Source organism: Mobula hypostoma, chromosome 5, assembly GCF_963921235.1.
Source record: "Mobula hypostoma chromosome 5, sMobHyp1.1, whole genome shotgun sequence".
Classification (NCBI taxonomy): domain Eukaryota; kingdom Metazoa; phylum Chordata; class Chondrichthyes; order Myliobatiformes; family Myliobatidae; genus Mobula; species Mobula hypostoma.
The window spans coordinates 46,983,618-47,004,107 of NC_086101.1; the positions used below are offsets into that span (position 1 = coordinate 46,983,618).

General features: G+C 39.9%; 1 protein-coding gene across 6 annotated transcripts in view; it reads left to right on the forward strand.

Annotated features, from left to right (window-relative positions):
- pibf1 (progesterone immunomodulatory binding factor 1) overlaps positions 1–20,490 on the forward strand; it is a 180,361-nt gene that overhangs the window by 40,463 nt on the left and 119,408 nt on the right. For all 6 annotated transcript variants that reach the window (XR_010018032.1, XM_063048444.1, XM_063048441.1 and 3 more), the window contains exons 5-9: positions 4,203–4,322; positions 6,906–7,039; positions 8,383–8,491; positions 11,369–11,550; positions 18,494–18,619. Coding sequence is in view for 5 of the 6 variants with exons in the window: in XM_063048444.1 (XP_062904514.1) it covers positions 4,203–4,322; positions 6,906–7,039; positions 8,383–8,491; positions 11,369–11,550; positions 18,494–18,619 (671 nt within the window). In the remaining variant the exon portion in view is untranslated. The remainder of the gene's footprint in view (positions 1–4,202; positions 4,323–6,905; positions 7,040–8,382; positions 8,492–11,368; positions 11,551–18,493; positions 18,620–20,490) is intronic.

A 20,490-nucleotide genomic window follows, 5' to 3' on the forward strand; every position in this document is an offset into this window, starting at 1 on the left:
AGGGAGAAGCTACACTTGTGCAAATCCCTGCAGCATCTGTTGACTGTGTGATCTCTGTCTTGGAAGGCAACATGAGAACATCTTTCAAAAAGGTGAAAGCTCACAAGGAATCAGTCCCTGAAGGTGTACCTAGTATGGCACTGAAAACCTGTGCCAACCATCTGGTGGAAATGTTCAAGGACATCTGAATCTCTCACTGCTGCAGTTGGAGGTTCCCATCTGCTTCAAAAGGGTGACAATCATACCAGTGCACAATGAGAACTGCCTCAATGATAATCTCCTAGTTGCACTCACATCTAATGTGATGAAGTACTTTGGGAGGTTGTCATGACCAGAGTCAACTCCTGCGTAAGCAAGGACCTGGACCCATTGCAATTTGCCTATCACCACAATAGGTCTACATTCAGATACAATCTCACTGTTTTCCTGCTACTGCCTGTTTGACCTTGGATATCTTGGACAATAACAATGTCTACGTCAGGCTTCTATTTATTGTTTACAGCTCAGTATTCAACACAATTATATCTTCAGTTCTAATCAAGAAACTCCAAAACCTGGGCCTCTGGACCTCCCTCTGCAATTGGATCCTCACGGGAAGATCACAGTCAGTGCAGATCTGAAATAACACATACTCCTTGCTGATAATCAACAATGACACACCTCAAGAATGTGCGCTTAGCCTACTGCTGGGCTCTCTCTACACCTACAACTGTGTGGCTAGGCACAGCTCAAACAGTTCTATAAATTTGGTAATGACACAACTATTTGATAGAATTTCAGATGGTGACGAGGAAGCATACAGAAGCAAGATAGATCGACGACCTTGCACTCAACATCGGTAAGACCAAGGAATTGATTGTGGACTTCAGGAAAGGGAAGTCTGGGAACATACACACCAGTCCTCTTCAAGGGATCAGTAGTGGAAAGGGTGAGCAGTTTCAAATTCCTGGGTGTCAACATCTCTGAAGATCTATTCTGGGCCCAACATATTGTTGCAATTGCAAAGAAGCCACAATAGTGGCTATTTCTACAAATTTCTACATATGTACCGTGGAGAGCATTCTAACTGGTTGCATCACCGCCTGGTATTAAGGAGCTACTGTACAGGATTGGAAAAAGCTGTAGACAGTTGTAAACTCAACCTGCTCCAGCATAGGCACTAGCTTCCCCAGCATCAAGGACATTTTCAATGAACAATGCCTCATCAAAGAGGAGGCACCCAGGGTATGTCCTCTTCTCATTGCTACCATCAACGAACAGGTACAGGAGCCTCAAGACATGTACAATATTTCTGGAACAGCTTCTTCTCCACCATCATATTTCTGAATGGACACGAGCTCATTATTTTTTTTTGCTCTCTCTTTGCACAATTTATTTAATCTATTTTTTTATTTATATTTATTGTAATTTATAGCATTTTTATTATTATGTATTGCACTGTAAAGCTTCTGTGAAACAAAAATTTCATGACACGAGCCAGTGGTATTAAACCTGATTCTGACTGAAAAGAGCAGAAGAGAATGAATGGTTGCTTTTATTTTGCAAATCAGTAAAAGGCTGATCATTTAAAGGGTATTTATAGCTTGCAAAATTATAATAAACCCTTAAAGGTATATTAGGCCTATCACTGGTAAATAAATTTAATGCAAGTGGTAAATAATTGCATCGATTATTTCCAATTAAATATAGACCTTCATGCTCAATAATTCACAGCAACAATCCCGCTTACTTTTCATTTTTTGCTCCTCTGGATCAGCTATGATGTATTTTCCTCACCAGATGGCACCATTGTACTTACCAGAAAGTTCCCAAGAAACCCTACAACCTGGTTGCTTCATGTGTATATAGTAGAATTTTTAAAAAAATAAATGTTTGATTGCAGTTAATTTGTACTCTATGCTTTTCCAAAAGTAAATAAATTTCCTCTCTGTTTGCAATACACGTAAGCTAGTAAGCTGCCAGGCAAGGGAAAAGATTTTAATTGATATCAAATGAGTGCTATTATATTGCTTACACAAAATACTTCTCTGCATTCAAGGAGTATGCCTTGTGTACCAAACCTGGCTTTAATTATGAAGTTAAAACTATTTATAGCTTTCTTCAGACGTGCCTGACCCAACCCTTTCACATGGTTTTTGCTGGAAATCAAGTAAAAAGCTAATGCCCACCTCCCCCTTGTACCCCATCTGTTATTTATTTATATACACACATTCTTTCTCTCGCTCTCCTTTTTCTCCCTCTGTCCCTCTCACTATACCCCTTGCCCATCCTCTGGGTCCCCCCCCCTTTTCCTTCTCCCTAGGCCTCCTGTCCCATGATCCTCTCATATCCCTTTTGCCAATCAACTGTCCAGCTCTTGGCTCCATCCCTCCCCCTTCTGTCTTCTATCATTTTGGATCTCCCCCTCCCCCTCCCACTTTCAAATCTCTTACTAGCTCTTCTTTCGGTTCGTCCTGACGAAGGGTCTCGGCCAGAAATGTCGACTGTACCTCTTCCTAGAGATGCTGCCTGGCCTGCTGCATTCACCAGCAACTTTGATGTGTGTTGCTTAAAAAGACTTGCCTTGTTGCACACACATTGCTATTGATCAGACAGAGCTCATATGTGTATTGGCTTGGGTAAAGTACTAAGATGGCACAGTGCAGCCTATTCTGCCTAATGCTGATAGTTTTAGCAATGTATGTATCTGACCCATAGCAGGCCCCTGTCCCAAGATGCACCGTAGAAAGCATTCTTCTAGGGTGCATCACAACCTGGTATGGAAGTTGTCCTGTCCAAGACCAGAAGAAGCTGCAGAAGATCGTGAACACAGCACAGCACATCACACAAACTAATCTTCCGTCCTTGGACTCACTTTACACAGCACGCTGTTGGAGCAGTGCTGCCAGGATAATCAAGGACACGACCCACCTAGCCAACACGCTTTTCGTCCCTCTTCCCTCCGGGAGAAGGCACAGGAGCTTGGAGACTCGTACGGCCAGATTGGGGAACAGCTTCTTTCCAACTGTGATAAGACTGCTGAATGGATCCTCACCCAGATCTGGGCCATACCCTCCAAATATCCGGACCTGCCTCTCAGTTTTTTTGCACTACCTTACTTTCCCTTTTCTATTTTCTATTTATGACTTATAATTTAAATTTTTAATATTTACTATTGATTTGTACTCCAGGGAGTGCGAAGCGCAGAATCAAATATCGCTGTGATGATGTACGGTCTGGTATCAATTGTTTGGCGACAACAAAGCAAAGTAAAGGTTGAGTAGCTGCAGTGCAGTCGGAGCTGCTTTGGTGCTATTTTTAGGAATTTTGCTTGGGCTATTCCTAAAAGTCCAAAGCATTCATATTTTCCGTGTGGTCCTGTTTAAGTGATCATTCTTACCCAGCCTCATCATACTGCTCCATCACCCCCTCCTCCCTTCACAGTACTACTGGTGAGTTCAGGCTCAATAATGGCAAGCAAATCACTTGCAGTTAACTTTCTTCCCACACATCAACACGTCCACTGTTCTCCAAAGAGAGGTGCCCTTGGCCTTCAAAGCTAACAATTCTGGAATTCCCTCCTTCAATCTTTGTCTGTAGTTTCTCTTTCCCTCTTATAGTCATTCTTTAAACCTTTGACCAAGTGTTTGTTCATCTGTCCTAATACCTCCTCTTGTGCCTCATCACTACATTTTGCTTGCCGCATCCCTGAAGTGAGTGAGTGTGGTTGCTTTGTTTCTTCAAAGGCCATGTATTAATACTTGTCATGTTACCGTCAGATTAGGAAAAAGACATAGGAGTTGAAATACATCTGTCGTAGTGTGTGCCAATTTTGTAATATATAATATTTACGTATTGAACTTTGCTTCCAACTTTCTGCTACATTGGCATCAGTGGAATGAATTTTAATAAAATGAGTTGAATTTGCAAACTACTACATTTCATATTTAACATATGCAACAAAATTAGTTTCTACCCTATAGTTTCCTTTTCTAATTTTGTAAATAGTAGCAAAAAAACAAAGTACCAGAGGAACTCATGAAGCAGGGCCACAATCGGAAGTATTGACTATCCCTGTGCCTCCATAGATGCTGCCATGACCCACTGAATTCCTCCAGCACTTTGTTTTCACTCCAGATTACAGCATCTGCAGTTTCTTGGCTACATTTGTAAAGTGTGGCTTTTAAACCAGATAGAAACTCAGATTTATTATTTGTTAATAGATGAGATTCTATGAAGTAGTCCGACCCTTGCGAGAAGAGATTGAAGAGCTTCGACAGAAGAAAGCTAGCCTTTGGGAAGAGAGCAACTGTCAGAAAAACCAGCTAAATAGCTTAATGGAGGTTGGTAATTCTTGCTATCTTTAAAATAAATTAAAGGATTTTGGGCTGGATTGACATTCTTCATGTCCTCGTGTTTCTAGCTGCTCTGTCATGTCAAGTGGATTTATTCAAAAGAACGTTTTGAATAAAATGCAAGTTTTTTTCTTAATTGCATGACTTAGTCCTGTTTACCTCACTGCTTTTTTGAGCAATATTTTGCATCTTCCACAACCTTTTTAATTGTTTAGTGACGTGCTAATGTCACAACTTTACTTCTTTAAACGTTATTTTCTCACATTTCAATCTACGTTTCTTTTCAGGACACCTTTTGTTCTGCTGTGTATTCTCTTGTTCCAAATGTAATACTTTTTTACCATCAGGTACACCAACAGTAGTTGGTCTCTCAATTGATATTATTTTTACAATGACATGGACGATGTTCAGAATGTAGTTGTAAGACTGCTGTTAGTTTTAAAATATTTTGAATGAAATGTTAATAGAGTACTGGGTTATATGCTGAGGTTATTTATATTCAATAATGTTAATCATTGTTGCTGTTTTTATTATAAATTTAAAATTATAAAGATCTAATTGCTTTCAAGCAAAATTATTAATTTTAACAACCAAAGACCGTGAAACTTTTGGTTTAATATTTACCTGTCAGCTCAGATTTTTCCTGCAAGTTAAGTATTTTCTATTTTAATAATCTTGCAGGCATATATGGGCACAAGTTGCTTGTTAACTTCACCAGAACATAGAATTTTAAGTATGTAGGATCCAAAAGGTTGTGCAGAATTTTCTTTTTGTTAACCTTTTCTGAACAACCAAAGGAGTTTTGGCAATGGTTGACATAGATTGTTTATCAAAGAACAATTGTAGCAATATTTTAGAATATGGATTGCTATTATAATAGTTTTTTTTGTATTTATTAGAGTTCCACAAATTACCACTCATTTGCCTGAAACTTTAGTAAAGTAAGGTGTGGGCCTCCATCATCAGAGTTGACCATGGATATTGTGTCCTAGCTCTCCAGATACGCAAGCCTGAGCAGTACAATTATGGAGAGCTAGTTGCTGCCCATGTAGCAAGCTCCCCTCTTCACCCGTCTGATGAACCCAAAGGAACGGCGGAGACAGATACAGTTAGGTACCAGCAAACAACAGGAATTCTGCAGATGCTGGAAATTCAAGCAACACACATCAAAGTTGCTGGTGAACACAGCAGGCCAGGCAGCATCTATAGGAAGAGGCGCAGTCGATGTTTCAGGCCGAGACCCTTCGTCAGGACTAACTGAAGGAAGAGTGAGTAAGGGATTTGAAAGCTGGAGGGGGAGGGGGAGATGCCCCCTCCCCCTCCAGCTTTCAAATCCTTACTCACTCTTCCTTCAGTTAGTCCTGACGAAGGGTCTCGGCCTGAAACGTCGACTGCGCCTCTTCCTATAGATGCTGCCTGGCCTGCTGCGTTCACCAGCAACTTTGATGTGTGTTGCTAGGTACCAGCAAGGTCGCAGGAGTTGCCAGTCAGCATTGAGCTCAATGTAGGACTGCCTTAGGGACTCCAGCTTCGTATTTTTCTCTCGGGGTTACTTCCAAAGTCTTCCCCATGAGTGGCTATAGTTGCAAGGCAACAGAGGTTTGAGATCAGAGTTTTTACTTAGTAAGGTAAATGGGTAAAATCAATTCTGTTTTTCATAGTCCTTTCATTTTCTTGAGGGCAGTTATTCAGGCAATCCGAAGCTATGGATTTAAGGATATTTGAACATCTTATTCATTTTTTTGGCTTGGGGGTGTCACTGAAAAGGCCAGAATTACCTATCATTCCTAGCTGATCACTTGAGACGAAGCTGTGTTTCTGGTGCATGCAGTCCCACATGCTGTTGGTTACGCAGCTCATGGTTTAAACCCAACAACAATGAAGGGACAAAATATATTTCTGCTGATGAGTTTGTGTAATTTGAAAGGAAACCTGAAGGTAGTAGTGTTTCCTTGCACCCTCGCTGCACTTGTCTTCAGAAGCATAGGCTTGGGTTTGGAAGCTGCTGTCAGAGAATCATAAATAAATGGTACACTTTGTAGATGGCACACGCCATACGGTCGGTACGTTGGTGCTGGAGGGAATTAACATTTAGGTTAGTGAATGGAGTGCTACTTTAGCAGTCCTAATTTTTCCTTGGTGGTATTGTTCATGAAAGTGGAGAGTGTTTTAATATGCTACTAACTTCTGTATTGTAGATGGCAGAAAGACTCTGGGTATCAGGATGTAACTCACTTGCAGCATTAAACCCAGATGAAGATTTTCTGTAATCCAAATATTTACATGGCAAGTTTACATAAATGCATTGGCTACAGAAGATCACCATTGACTACAAACTAAGTGTAGGATATTGATTGTGGGGCACTTAGCAATGGTAATGCTTTCAAAAGTCATGGTAAATCATTAAGCTCAGTCTCATAGGTGATGGCCATTGCATGGTTCATTCTTTACTTGCATTTATCAACCCAAAGTGCAGAGGTTTTGCTATGTACAGCCATGGGCTGCCTAATTTGCTCAGGTATTAAAAGCTAATTATTTAACACTCACCTTTTCCATTCTTGCAATCTTTAGAACTATGAATCTGAAAGGAAAGCTCGCTCCGATCTGCAAGTCCGTTGTCAGCGCCTTGTATTGGAACTAGCTGACACCAAACAACTTATCCAGCAGTCAGACTATAAGAGGGAGCATTACGATCATGTAAAACGGTAAGTATGTCCATATTTCATATTTTCTAGTAGCTTTATCCATGACTTTTTTGCACCACTTAGACACACAATTTCAAATATTGACTCACTCAGAATATATCAAGAATTAAAAATAAATCCTACCTTGACACTGATGAGTGATGACAGTATGGAGTATTATCCTACACTGTTACAATGACTTACAGCTTAGAAATATACTGTAAATATTTTCAGTATGCATACCTGACACTGAATTTAAAACTCATACCCTGGCCTGATCAAAATACATGGACAAACAAAATGTTCCTAATGACGGGTGCGTGGTTGACCTAAGGTATGCATGTAAGCAGTTCTAATATGGCATTGCACATGGTAACTTGAGAGACTTGTGATGTTTAAATTACAACATACACCTTTCTGCACATATGTGTAACAGATGATTAGTTGCTAAATACAAACTTTGTAGCTTAAACAATGGCTTTGGCTCTTTTCAATATATCAAGAGGGAAAGATCAATTTTTCTGATAGCTGGTAGTGTTTTTGGAAACAGCAAGTTGGTTACTCAAAAGGAATTATAATAGTGTCACACAGACTTGAAATTATATTATGTTGGCATTGTATTCAAAGTTCAAAGTAAGTTTATTATCAAAGTACACATATGATATCATGTAATACCTTGTGATCCATTTTTTACAGACATTCACAGTAGAACAAAGAAGTACAATAGAATCAGTGAAAAACTACTCACAAGGACTGACAAAACAACCAATGTACAGTAGAAGGCAAACTGTGCAAACAAACAAACAAACAAACAAACAATAAATAAATAAATAAATAAATAATAAATAAATAAATACATACATACATACATACATACATACATACATACATACTGAGTACATGAATTGTCGAGTCCTTGAAAGTGAGTCCGTAGGTTGTGGAATCAGTCATAGTTGAGGAGGGTGAAGTTGTCCACACTGCTTCAGGAGCCTGACAATTGAAGGGTGATAACCCTTTGCCATTATAAATCATGTCATAAAGAACTCCATGAAGTACCCTTAAAAGCAGGGGTTCCTAGCCTGGAGTCCATGATCCCTTGGTTAATGCTAAAGGTAGATGGCATTAAAAAAGGTTGAGAACCCCTGCTTTAAAGGGTTAGGTAGTTGGAATTACATTGGCAACAATAACAATTTTTTAAAAATGCACAGAGAACTGCATAAACAAAGACTGTGATAAATCTTAAGATTAAAAAAAATTAAATGTTGTTTTCTTTGTTATTTATTAGAAGTTTTAGGGACAAAAATATATTTGAGTTGTTTTTAACTCAGTGAAGTATATGTTATGTTTCATGTGTTTTGTTTCAGAGAGAGAGATGCACTTGATACGGAGGCTTCAGAGCTCAGAAAAAGGCTGGAACTACTTGAAATCACACACAAAGCACAAACTAAGGAGAGAAATGATTTATCCAAAGAGGTGCTGATGTTAATAATATATCCCATTCCCAGGATTCTCATGTCACTGGCTAGGCCGATATTTATTGCACATTTCTGATTATCCTTAAACTGAGAAGCTTCCTTATTCATTTCAGGGATTAATTAAGAGTCAATCATATTGATGGTCTCGACTCTAGTCTCGGGTCACAAAATAGGACAGGTAGTGTAAGGATGGTAGATTTCCTTCCCTGTGGACTGTGAACCAAAGAGATTTTTTAAATCTTCATATTACTGAAGGTTACTTTTAAATACAAATTTATTTCATTTTCTAGCTTAAGATTTTTGTGTATCTGTCAATAATTTTGGCCTCTGGAAGTTTGTTCACTAAGAATCACTATATTACCATATTTGTTTTCTGCCTTGATCATATCTGTGTTGTACCACTGTAGTGCAGTCAGGCAATCAGGCTTTGGATCTGGATTGATATTTTGATGCAATATTGATGTGAAAGGTCACATTAACGCAAAAAAGTGTCGATATCGGTGTCCTAGATAACACATCTCTCTCATTCAACATGGACAAAATGGTGTATCTGGAATGTAAAACATAGCAATTAATTATTATTAATTAACTAATTTATTAAATATAAATTTGTGCTTAAAATTTTCCCACATCAAATTGTGTTAAGGTGGAAAATAATAAAGTAATGGCCTAATATTTTGCCACCTTCACTAAAATTCAGATTCATCTTTGGAGGTGGAAAGAAATGACAGCTTTTAGGTACTTCTATAGTTGTACTGTGGAGAGCATTCTGACAAGCTGCATCACTGTGTGGTATGGGGGTGGGGAGGGTGCTACTGCACAGGACCTAAAGAAGCTGCAGAGGTTTGTAAATCTAGTCAGTTCCATCTTGGGTACTAGCCTACAAAGTACCCAGGACATCTTCAGGGAGCGGTGTCTCAGAAAGGCAGCGTCCATTATTAAGGACCTCCAGCATCCAGGGCATGCCTTTTTCTCACAGTCACCAACAGGTAGGAGGTACAGAAGCCTGAAGGCACACACTCAGCGATTCAGGAACAGCTTCTTCCCCTCTGCCATCCGATTCCTAAATGGACATTGAATCCTTGGACACTACCTCACTTTTTTTAATATACAATAATTCTGTTTTTTGCACTTTTAAAAAATCTATTCAATATATGTATACTGTAATTGATTTACTTATTTTTTTTCTCTTCTAGATTATGTATTACATTGAACTGCTGCTGCTAAGTTAACAGATTTCACGTCACATGCCAGTGATAATAAACCAGATTCTGATTTGAGATATCTAAGGAGAAAATGAAGAAGGTTTAAATGTAGTGAATGATGATTAAAAATTGCAAAGTTTTAAAACAAAAAGTTTTGCACAACCTCCAAAATTTGCGAACATTGAAGGCTGAGCAAAAGGATTTGCTGTGTATCAGGGATTGAGGTGTTTTTGGAAGATGGACTTTGCAAATTTTAACCATTATGGGTTGCAATCAAATATAGGCACTATGTCAGCCAAAACCCCTAAAGAACTGGTAATTCAGAATTACATTCTAATTTGGTCTGAGCTATGGAGGGAAATGGAAATGGTCCCAGACTATGGCAATGAAGAACCACAACACTAACATAAATGGTAAATCAAAACCTGATTGCCTATGGTGCACCACAGTGGTACAATGCTGGTATAATCAAGAACAGAGTATTTTTAGTGCAAACTTGAATGTTAAATACTAATGACTAAATATTTTTTGAAGTATTTGTGGAACACTAATCTTAAACATAAGATATTGGAGTAGAATTAGGTCATTTGGCTATCGAGTCTACTCTGCCATTTCATTATGGCTGATACAATTTTCCTTTCAGCCCCAGTCTCCTGCCTTCTCCCCATATTTCTTCATGGCCTAACCAATCAAGAAACTGTCAACCTCTGCCTTTCCTATACATTAAGACTTGGCCTCCATGGCTGACTGTGGCAAAGAATTCCACAGATCCATTACTCTCTGACTAAAGAAGTTCCTCCTTATCTCCGTTCTAAAAGAATTCTGTGGTGTTCTTTGGCCTTAGACCCTCCCACCATAGAAAACATCCTCTCCACATCCTCTCTATCGAGGCCTTTCACCATTAGTTAGGTTTCAATTAGGTCACCCTCCCATTTCTTTGAATCGTAGTGAATACAGCCCCAGAACCATCAAACAAGCCATAGAAAGAGGTGGCAATTATGAGAGCATCTGCCAAAATTGATGATAATCTTATAAAAATTTCTTCTGCATGCCGTGGTAATGCCGAGTAGGGATTATCACTGACAAATAATAATGAACATTGTTAAGGGAAAAGGGTGAGTTGTATTGCTTAATTATGTTTTACTATTAATAAAAGTTTAGCATAGACAAAATGAAATAAATAAAGCATTTTAGAAAACCTGTTCAAAACTTATTAATCGTTTTAAAATACAATTGAAAATGATATAATTTCAAAATAATATTGTTATTGTATCTGTTTACTATCCAAATCCCGATGTGTACACCAAACTGAGGATTTCAAAACATATCATCCAACATTGTGTGTTTCGCTACAGTCTAGTTGGCGCCAAGCCTGCATGGGACGTTTGCTGTGAAAACATCTCACTGCTCTCGGATTGTAAAAACTCATTCTCTGTTTTATTTGGCATTAAAGATGATTGTTATGTTTTTTTATTATGGGTGAGATTTAAAGAATCGAAGGGAGCACTGCATGCCACAAAATTTATGTGCATGTTATCTTGGGCACACATACCACTGATTTGCCGTCCCTGGGTTTAGAACTTATTGCTCCTGTGGTAACTGTTCAAATTAAATAGAATACTAAAAATTCAGTGATCTTCAGGAAAAGTTTTTTTCTGTGTTTCGCTCAGGCAGCAGCAATGCAGCAATCTATTAACTTGCTGCAAAAAGATAAAGAATACTTGAATCGCCAAAATATGGAACTGAACATTCGGTGTGCTCATGAAGAGGACCGCATAGAACGCCTCCAAACTCATCTTGAGGAGGCAAAGCGAGCTAGAGAAGAAATGTATGAAAAATATGTGGTTTCAAGGTATGTGGTTTTACACAGAACACTACAGGTGCTCTCTACAGATGTATCTCCTTACCTTGTCTTGTGCAATCCAGCACTGATGATCTGATTAAACACAGGTGAGATTGTTGTAAATTTTCTGTCACTTGTTTCCAAATCTATGCATTGGAATGTTACATCTTCTTTGCTCTATGTCTCAGCATCTACAGTCATCTTAAGGTTAAAAACTAATCTTATATACTCAAAAACAATTTATTCACCTCATCTCAGTTTTAAACAGTGGCCCCTCATTTCTGACATTGACTTCTTTGCTGCAAACATTTCACCCTTAGGAAACATCATTCAGTGTCAACCCTGTCATTTGTTCTCAAAATCTTGTATGTCTCATTGGAATCACTTCTCATTCTTCTGTGTGACATGGAGAATAGGTATGTGGAACAGCTAGTAATGCTGCAGCCTTACACCGTCTACATTTATGACCTGTGGTGTGGTCAATATGGAAGTTGCACATTCTTCCTATGGCCGTATGTTTCCTCTAGGCACTTTGGTATCTTCCCACATTACAAAGATGTGTAGATGAATAGTAGAATCTGGGTTGAAGGAAGGGAGGAGTTGATAAGGGAGAAACATTCAAAATGCTAATAAGAGAGAAGAGAGAGATTAGCGAGAAAGAAACGCATTTCAGAGTATTGACAGCAACTTTGATGTGTGTTGCTTGAATTTCCAGCATCTGCAGAATTCCTGTTGTCAGAGTACTGACAGACTGGTTGCTTTGAATCTGAACTGTTTGAACTTTAATGGACAGGCGATACCCCAGCAGGGGGATAAAAAGAACAGGTTCGCTAAGGCACGACACACACCACGAGATCACGAGATAACGAGACCCTGGAAGAGCGGTGTGCCCCCACAAGTTGTTGAGAGTTGGAGGTCTGGTTCGAGGGAACCGACCATAGACTGACAGGGTGAAAAGGGACGATCGGCGGGAACCTGGTGTGTGTGCCCGCCCTTGCCTGGGTGCCGGGTTCACCGCGGAAGAACGGTCGTATCCGGAACGGAGGGGTCACAGTCGGTGACCACAGAAGACATAAAAGGGTTCGCTCGAAAGCTAACTGTGAAGAACATCAAAGGTCTGTTTGAATCAAAATTTGCATTCTCTCTCTCTCTTTCCAACGGCACAACAGCGATTACTGCGAACTGTACTAAGCTGAACTGAACTCTGCGTTACTTGAGACTGATCATTCTACCCCTGGACTGCGATAGAGCTTGATTGATTCCTATTACCGTAGTTCTGTGTACACGTGTGTATTATCATTGCTAACCTGTTGTATTTACATCCTTACGATTAGAGTACTGTCTTACTTATTTCCTTAATAAAACTTTATTAGTTTCTGTTAAACCAGACTCCAACTAAGTGGTCCATTTCTGCTGGTTTGGCAACCCAGTTACGGAGTACGTAACACCGTATGTTTCCTCTAGACACTTTGGTATCTTCCCACATTACAAAAACGTGTAGATGAATAGTAGAATCTGGGTTGAAGGAGGGGAGGAGTTGATAAGAATGTGGGAGGAATAGATTCCAGGGAACATTAGTGAGGTAATGCAGTTGATATGTAAGCCTGCACAGAATTAATGGTAATAGATCTAACGTTATTTTGTATTGCAATATGGAATACCTTCAAGCACAATTCATCAGGCAAGAAATCATCATTCTGGGAACTGCATTTGAGAGTCAAATGAACCACTAAGTTTGTGAGACATCAGATCAACTCAAAGTAATGACCAGAGAGGGAGATGGATTAATGTTATGGAAGACACTCCTAATGGCAGAGCACAAACAAGAAGCTGGAGGAATTCAGTGGGTTAAGCAGCATCTGTTGATATTAATTGGAGGAAATGTAGTTCATTCATTCTAGACCTTCTCAGACAAGATCAGAGAAGCAATATAAAATATGGAAATAATGTAGAATTTAAATGGTAGCAAAAAAGAACTGATAATAAAGACTTCCATCAAATTACAGAATATAAAATGAGCAATAGGATTTGTGTTGCCTCTACCTTTTTCTCTTCTTTTAAGAAGTCCTTTCACAATTAATATTTTTGCCTAAACTGTTGGCATTCCTAATCTTCTTTTTCTATTCAGTTAAGTATACTTTTTTCTCCAAAGCATAATAAATACATCCATATGAGTGAATACTACTGAATTATTTAAATTTTATGCAAAAACATGATGATCAAGAACACAAACACAGGAGGTGGTCAATTACCTTATTGCGTGCCTTCCATGATTACGGATTTTATTATTGCACACTGGCTTTTGTACAGTGCCTAACATTTAATTCAGTGTTAAAGCTCATAAATATACACCTTTGAATAAACATATTTCACCGTCACAGTGTTCACCTATGAATTGGAAATAGAAAATCAAAAAAGCCTGCAAATGTTAGAAATCTCAATTAAAAACAAAGTACTAACAATTTACAACTCCAACAATAAAAGAAATAAAATTAATATTTGAGTTTAATGATTTTAGTTCAACTAGAGGGAATTGATTTAATGTGAGCGGGAAAAGGACTCGAGGATCAAATTCTTTATGCAAAGTGTAGTATGTACATGCAATGAGCTGCTGGAGAAAGTAAAGGCAGGTACAACAACAAAATTCAAAACATATTTGGATGAGTACCTGACTAGAAGGGTTTCGAGGAAAATAGCCCAACGGTGTGCAAATGGTACTAGCTTTTTGGGCATCATTACTCGCATGGATGAGTTGGGCTGAAGGACATGTTTCCATCTTGCATAACTCTTCATCAGAACTAAGCAAAGCTATGAAATCAGTACGTTTATTTTAAATTGCAGAGAAGGAGAACAGATAGAATGAACAAAGAGAATATCTGCTTATATTTGGCTTTATTGGAACAGTGTGAGGTTAGCGAGAGAGAGAATTCAGTGGGATTGGGAATTAATTCGAACTGAAGTAAAGAAGCTGGGGATACCTTTGCAGAATGAATGGAAGTTTTCCATCTGAAGCTTACCCAATATGCAGCAGTACAGTGTGTTACGTACCCCGTAACTGGGTTGCCAAACCAGCAGAAATGGAACCCGCTCGGAGTCTGTGATTACTAGGAACTAATAAAGTTTTATTAAAGAAATAAGTAATACAGTACACTAATCATAAGGATATATATGTAACAGGTTAGCAATGATAATACACACATATACACAGAACTAGGGTAATAGGAATCAACCAAGCTCTATTGCAGTCTAGGGGTAAAATGATCAGTCTTAAGTGAAGCAGAGTTCAGTTCAGTTTAGTGCAGTTCGAAGTAGTCGCTGTTGTATCGTTGGAGAGAGTGAGAGATGCAGTTGGTTTCAGGCAGACCTTTTGATGTCTTCGCAGTTGGTTTCGGGCAGACCTTTTGATGTCTTCTAATCCCGCTGTGGTCACGGACTGTGACCCCTCCATTCCGGATACGATCGTTCTTCCGCGGTGAACCCGGCACCCAGGCAAGGGCAGACACACACCCCAGGTTCCCACCAATCGTACCTTTACACCCTGTGAGCCTCTGATCGGTTCCCGCGAACCGGTCCTCCAAACTCCCACCAACTTGTGGGGGCACACTGCTCTTTCCAGGGTCTCGTGGCGTGTGTCGTGCCTTAGCAAACCTGCTCTTTTTATCCCCCTGCTGGGGTATCACCTGTCCATCAAACTTCAAACAGTTCAGGTTCAAAGCAACTGGTCTGTCAATATCTGAATTGTGTTTCTTTCTCATTAATCTCGCTCTTCTCTCTTACTAGCATTTTGAATGTTTCTCCATTGTCTTCGGTTATCTCTCTCATTAGCATCATCCGTCCGGTAGCTCTGCTTGGCATCACACATGACAAGTGCAAGGCATTAAAATTGTTACAAAATTAAATAGTGCAAAAGAGGAATAACAAGGCAGCATTTGTGAGTTCATGGACTGTTCAGAAATCTAACAAGAGGAGAAGAAGTGTTCCTAAAACTTTTTGAATGTGGATCTTCAGGCTCCTGTACCTCCTCTAGAGAACAGCACATGTCCCAGACTGCAAGGGTCCTTAATGTATGCTGCCTTTTTGAGGCACCACCTCATGAAGGTTGTAGATATCTCAAGGTGAGTGGAGATGAGCCACAGTATTTTGCTGTCCAGTTGAATTTCTAATTGTGCCTCAGATATTGATGATGGAAGACTCAACAATGGTAATGCCACTGAAAATGTTAAAGGCCGTTGGTCAGACTTTCTCTTGTTCTCTGGAGATGGATATTGTGTAGCACTTTTGTGGCATTAAATGCCATTTATCAGTCTGAACCTTAATGTTGTCTTGGATTTGCCATATACAGGCAAGAACAGCTTCATTTGCTGAAGGGTTGAGAATAGAATTGAACATTATGCAGCAATTAGCAAATGTTCCCATTTCTGATCTTAATTTGAAGGGAAAATTAATGGTTGCAGCTAAGATAATGTCCTGGGGTTAGGATGATTGATTGCTGATGACCATAACCATTTTCCTTTGTGCAAGTTATGTTCCAGCTACTGGGTTTATACCTTACACATAGACTTCAGCTTTACCAGGGCAGCACTTGCTCAATTGCCATCCTTGCGTCAAGGGTAATCCATGCTCTTATACAGGCTTGGACAAAAGCTGTGATGAAGTCCAGAATAGACTAAACATAATGAGTAATGCTGCTTGATAGATAGATTTTAAAACTTTGATGATGAATGTGTGTAGAATGGGCAGTAATTAGCTGGATTGGACTTGTTTGGTTTTTCGCTAATAGGAAAGGAAAATGTACAAGGTTGGGTATTGCATCTCCTGTGGTTACCCAGGAAGGTGTCATGAGAAGTGGGGTGAGTGTTGACAGTGATGAAAGTGTGAACCAGGAAATTGTTCACATGGTTCTTTGGGAATGCTAAAAGAGGTAGACTGCTAAAGACTGGTGGTGGCATCCCATTGAATGTGGCAAAAAATAACTGGAGGTAGATGTGGTGAGAGGTAACAACAAAAGAACACTACCTTTTCTCTGTGGGAGGAGAAAGTGGAGTGGTATGGGGAGAGGTGAATGCAGAAGTAGAGAAAATAAAACTGACTTGATTGAGGTACCTGCTTACTGTAGTGAAGGAAAAACCAAGATTAAGGAAAAAGGAAGACAGTTTGGAAGCACTGCAGCTGGAGAAAATGGGAAAATGGAATCACGTTGGTACAGGGAATCAGCTGTCATCAAGATTACTGAGATTCTGTAGATTTCAAGTGAATGTTATCTGTTTACTCATTCTTGAAATGGAGATAGATTGCTTAAAAAGAAGGCAAGAGTGAAAGATGAAATTGAGTGCAAGATGGAAGCCAGCACAAAATGAAAGGAATATTTGAGTTCTTACTTGAGTGCAGGAAGCAGCATGAATATAGTTATCAATGTGCCGGATAAAGAGATGAGGGAAAGGACCTGAGTAAGAACTGAAGTAAAGATTATTCAACTTATTCCATAAAGGAATTACTTCAAAAAAGTGAATGGAGAATTAAAGTATTTTTTGATGTGAAAGCGTTTTCAGTATGGCAAAGTAGGGGAGGCACTGTTTGGACTTCATTTCAAAGAAGGATCACAAAGTCATCAGGCCATCCTGATGCAGGATGGAGGAACAGAGGGATTGGACATCCATGATGATGATAAGCTAGTTAGTTCCAGGTTTCTATCAAAGTGTGAAGACATCAGAGATGCCAGGGATGTAAGTGATATGAGATTGGAGAAGAGGAGGAAAAAGAATCAAGGCATAAAAGAAAGAAATGAGTCAATGAGGACAGTATTCCTTGTTGATCTAGGTAGAGGTAGTAGGGGCATGCTGCATGTTTAGGAGATAAGACCATGAGACATAGGAGCAGAATTAGGCCATTCATCCCTTCGAGTCTGCTCTGCCATTACATCATGGCTGATCCCAGATCCTACTCAACCCCGTACACTTGCCTTCTCGCTATATCCTTTGATGCCCTGACCAATCAGCAAACTATTAACTTCTGCCTTAAATATACCCACGGACCTGGCCCCCACCACAGTGTGGCAGAGTATTCCATAGATTCACTACTCTTAGGCTAAAAAAAAAAAGTCCTCCTTACCTCTGTTCTAAAAGCCTCAATTTTCAGGCTGTGCCCTCTAGTTCTGGATACCTCCACCATAGGAAACATCCTCTCCATGTCCACCCTATCTAATCCTTTCAACATTTAGTAGGTTTCAATGAGATCTCCCCCCCCCCCATATTCTTCTAAATTCCAGTGAGTAAAGGCCCAAATCTACCAAACACTCCTCATATGTTAACCCCTTCATTCCCAGAATCATCCTTGTGAACCTCCTCTGGACTCTGTCCAGTAACAGCACATCCTTTCTGAGATATGGGGCCCAAAACTGTTGACGATACTCCAAGTGCAGCCTGACTAGTGTCTTATAAAGCCTCAGCATTATCTCCTTGCTTTTATATTCTATTCCCCTTGAAATAAATGCCAACATTGCATTTGTCTTCTTTATCACAGACTCAACCTGTAAATTAACCTTCTGGGAGTCTTGCACGAGGACTCCTAAGTCCCTCTGCACCTCTGATGTTTGAACCTTCTCCCCATTTATTTAGTAGTCCACACTATTGTTCTGCATTAAGATAGCTCAGAGAGCAATGGCATTGTCATCTTCATATTTAGAGATAATAGATCTAAGAATCACAGTGGATCAGGAATTCTCAAACTGATGCTACAAAAGCTAAATGGTGTTGAAACAAGTAAAATTCTATTTGATAAGTTAAAATGAAACAACTGTTTAAATTTTGTACGCATCTTCAAAATCAAGTTTGAAGTGGACTTTACTCAAGTGAGATGCATCTAATAGCTCTAAGAATCTCAATCATGTCATGTAAATTAGGAGACTATAGTTTTTATGGCATGCATATTAATATGTTTGAAATTCCTTTTAAAGGGACCATTACAAAAATGAATATGAAGACAAACTTCGACATGAATTGGAACAGATTCGAATAAAAACAGACCAGGAAATTGAACATCTTCGAAGTAGCTCCAAAGAAATGTATGAAAGGGAAAACAGGTAAGCCCTTATCCATAGAGTACCGTTACCCTGACCATTTCCAAATAAAGTTCTCATTTCCTTGAACTTGTTTTCTCTGGATGCAAAACAAAATCACTAAGTCATGTGGGTGGTTATAGAACACAAACCTCTATTTCTTTGTGGAGAAATATGACAGATAGAAAAGTGACATAGTTACCTCCACCCTCCCCCCCGCCACCATCCCCACCATCTCTACTTACTGCAGGGTCGCTCTCTCTCCATGAATCCCTTGTCAATTCATCCCTCCTAGCACTTATCCCTGCAAGCTGCAGAAGTGCTACTCTTCCCAATTGTCTCTCTCTTGTCCCCCCCCCACACCCCCACTTATCTCCATTCAGGGCCTCAAACTTCCAGGTGAGGCAACATTTCACCTGTGAGTCTGTTGGGGTTCTCCACTGTATCTGGTGCTCCTGATGCAGTATCCTCTGCATTGGTGAGACCCGATATAGATTGCGGGACCTCATTTTCGAGCACCTCAGCTCCATCTGCAAAAAGCAGTATTTTCCAGTGGCCAGCCATTTTAATTCCTATTCCCATTCTGGTTCCCACATGTTGGTCCCTGGCCTCCTCTTCTGCCACGATGAGGCGACTCTCAGGTTGGAGAAGCAACACCTCATATTCCATCTGTGTAGCCTCCAAACTGATGGCATGAACATCGATTTCTCCAATTTCCGGTAAATTTCACCCTCCCTTCCTTCTTTTTCATTCCCCCACTTTGACCTTTCACCTCTTCTCACCTGCTTATTGCCTTCCCCAGTGCCCCTCCTCCTACCCTTTCTTGCATCATCCACTCTCCTATCAGATTCCTTCTTCTCCAGCCCTTTGCCTTTTCCACTTACTTCCTCCCGGCTTCTTACTTCATACCTCCTCCCCCAGCCACCTGGAATGATGGAAGCCACCTCTGAACGTTTTGAAGCTGTTCTCAATGGTGGGGGTGGTTGTGCCCATGTTGGAGCTGACTGAGTCTACACCTATCAGCAGCTGTGCGTTGGCCCCTCAATACCAGACAGAAATACAGCCAGTGGGAATGCTCTCTATGGTGCATCTGTAGAAATTTGCTAGTTTTTGGTGACATGCTAAATCTCCTCAAACTCCTAATGAAGCTCTTTGGTATGCCTTCTTTGTGATTGCATCAGTATAGTGGGCCCAGGATAGATCCTCCAAGATGATTACCCCCAGGAACTTGAAGCTGCTCACCCTTTCCACTGCTGACCCCACAATGAGGACAGGTGTATGTTTCCCCGACTTCCTCTTCCTGAAGTCCACAGTCAATACTTTGGTCTTGCTGGTGTTGAGTCCATGGTTGTTGTGATGCCACTCGATCAGCCTATTTATTTCACTCCTGTGTGCCTCCTTTTCTCCATCTGAGGTTCAGCCAGCTACAGTGGTGTCATCAGTGAATTTATAGGTGGCATTTTAGCTGTGCCTAGCCATACACTCACAATGTAGAGGGAGAAGAGCAGTGGGTTAAGCACACATCCTTGAGGTGTGTCTGTATTGATTGTCAGCAAGATGTTATCACCAATCATGATAACTGTGGTGTCCCAATGAGGAGATCAAGAATCCAGTTGCAGAGGGAAGTACAGAGGCCCAGGTTTCAAAACCTGTTAGTTACTGCTGTGCAAAAACATTAATTTATTATTTTATTGATAATATTGACAGTTCCCTTTCCCCGTAAATGCTATTCGACCTGCTGAGTTCCTCCAGCAGTTTGATTTTTTTTTGCTCCAGATTCCAGCATTTGCACTCTAGTGTCCCCAACATATTTGTAGTTGTATAATCCAGTTAACCATTCAGTTTGACTTTGAAGAAGTTTTAAAGGAATCTAAGTTAGTAAACTTTTTTTTGAA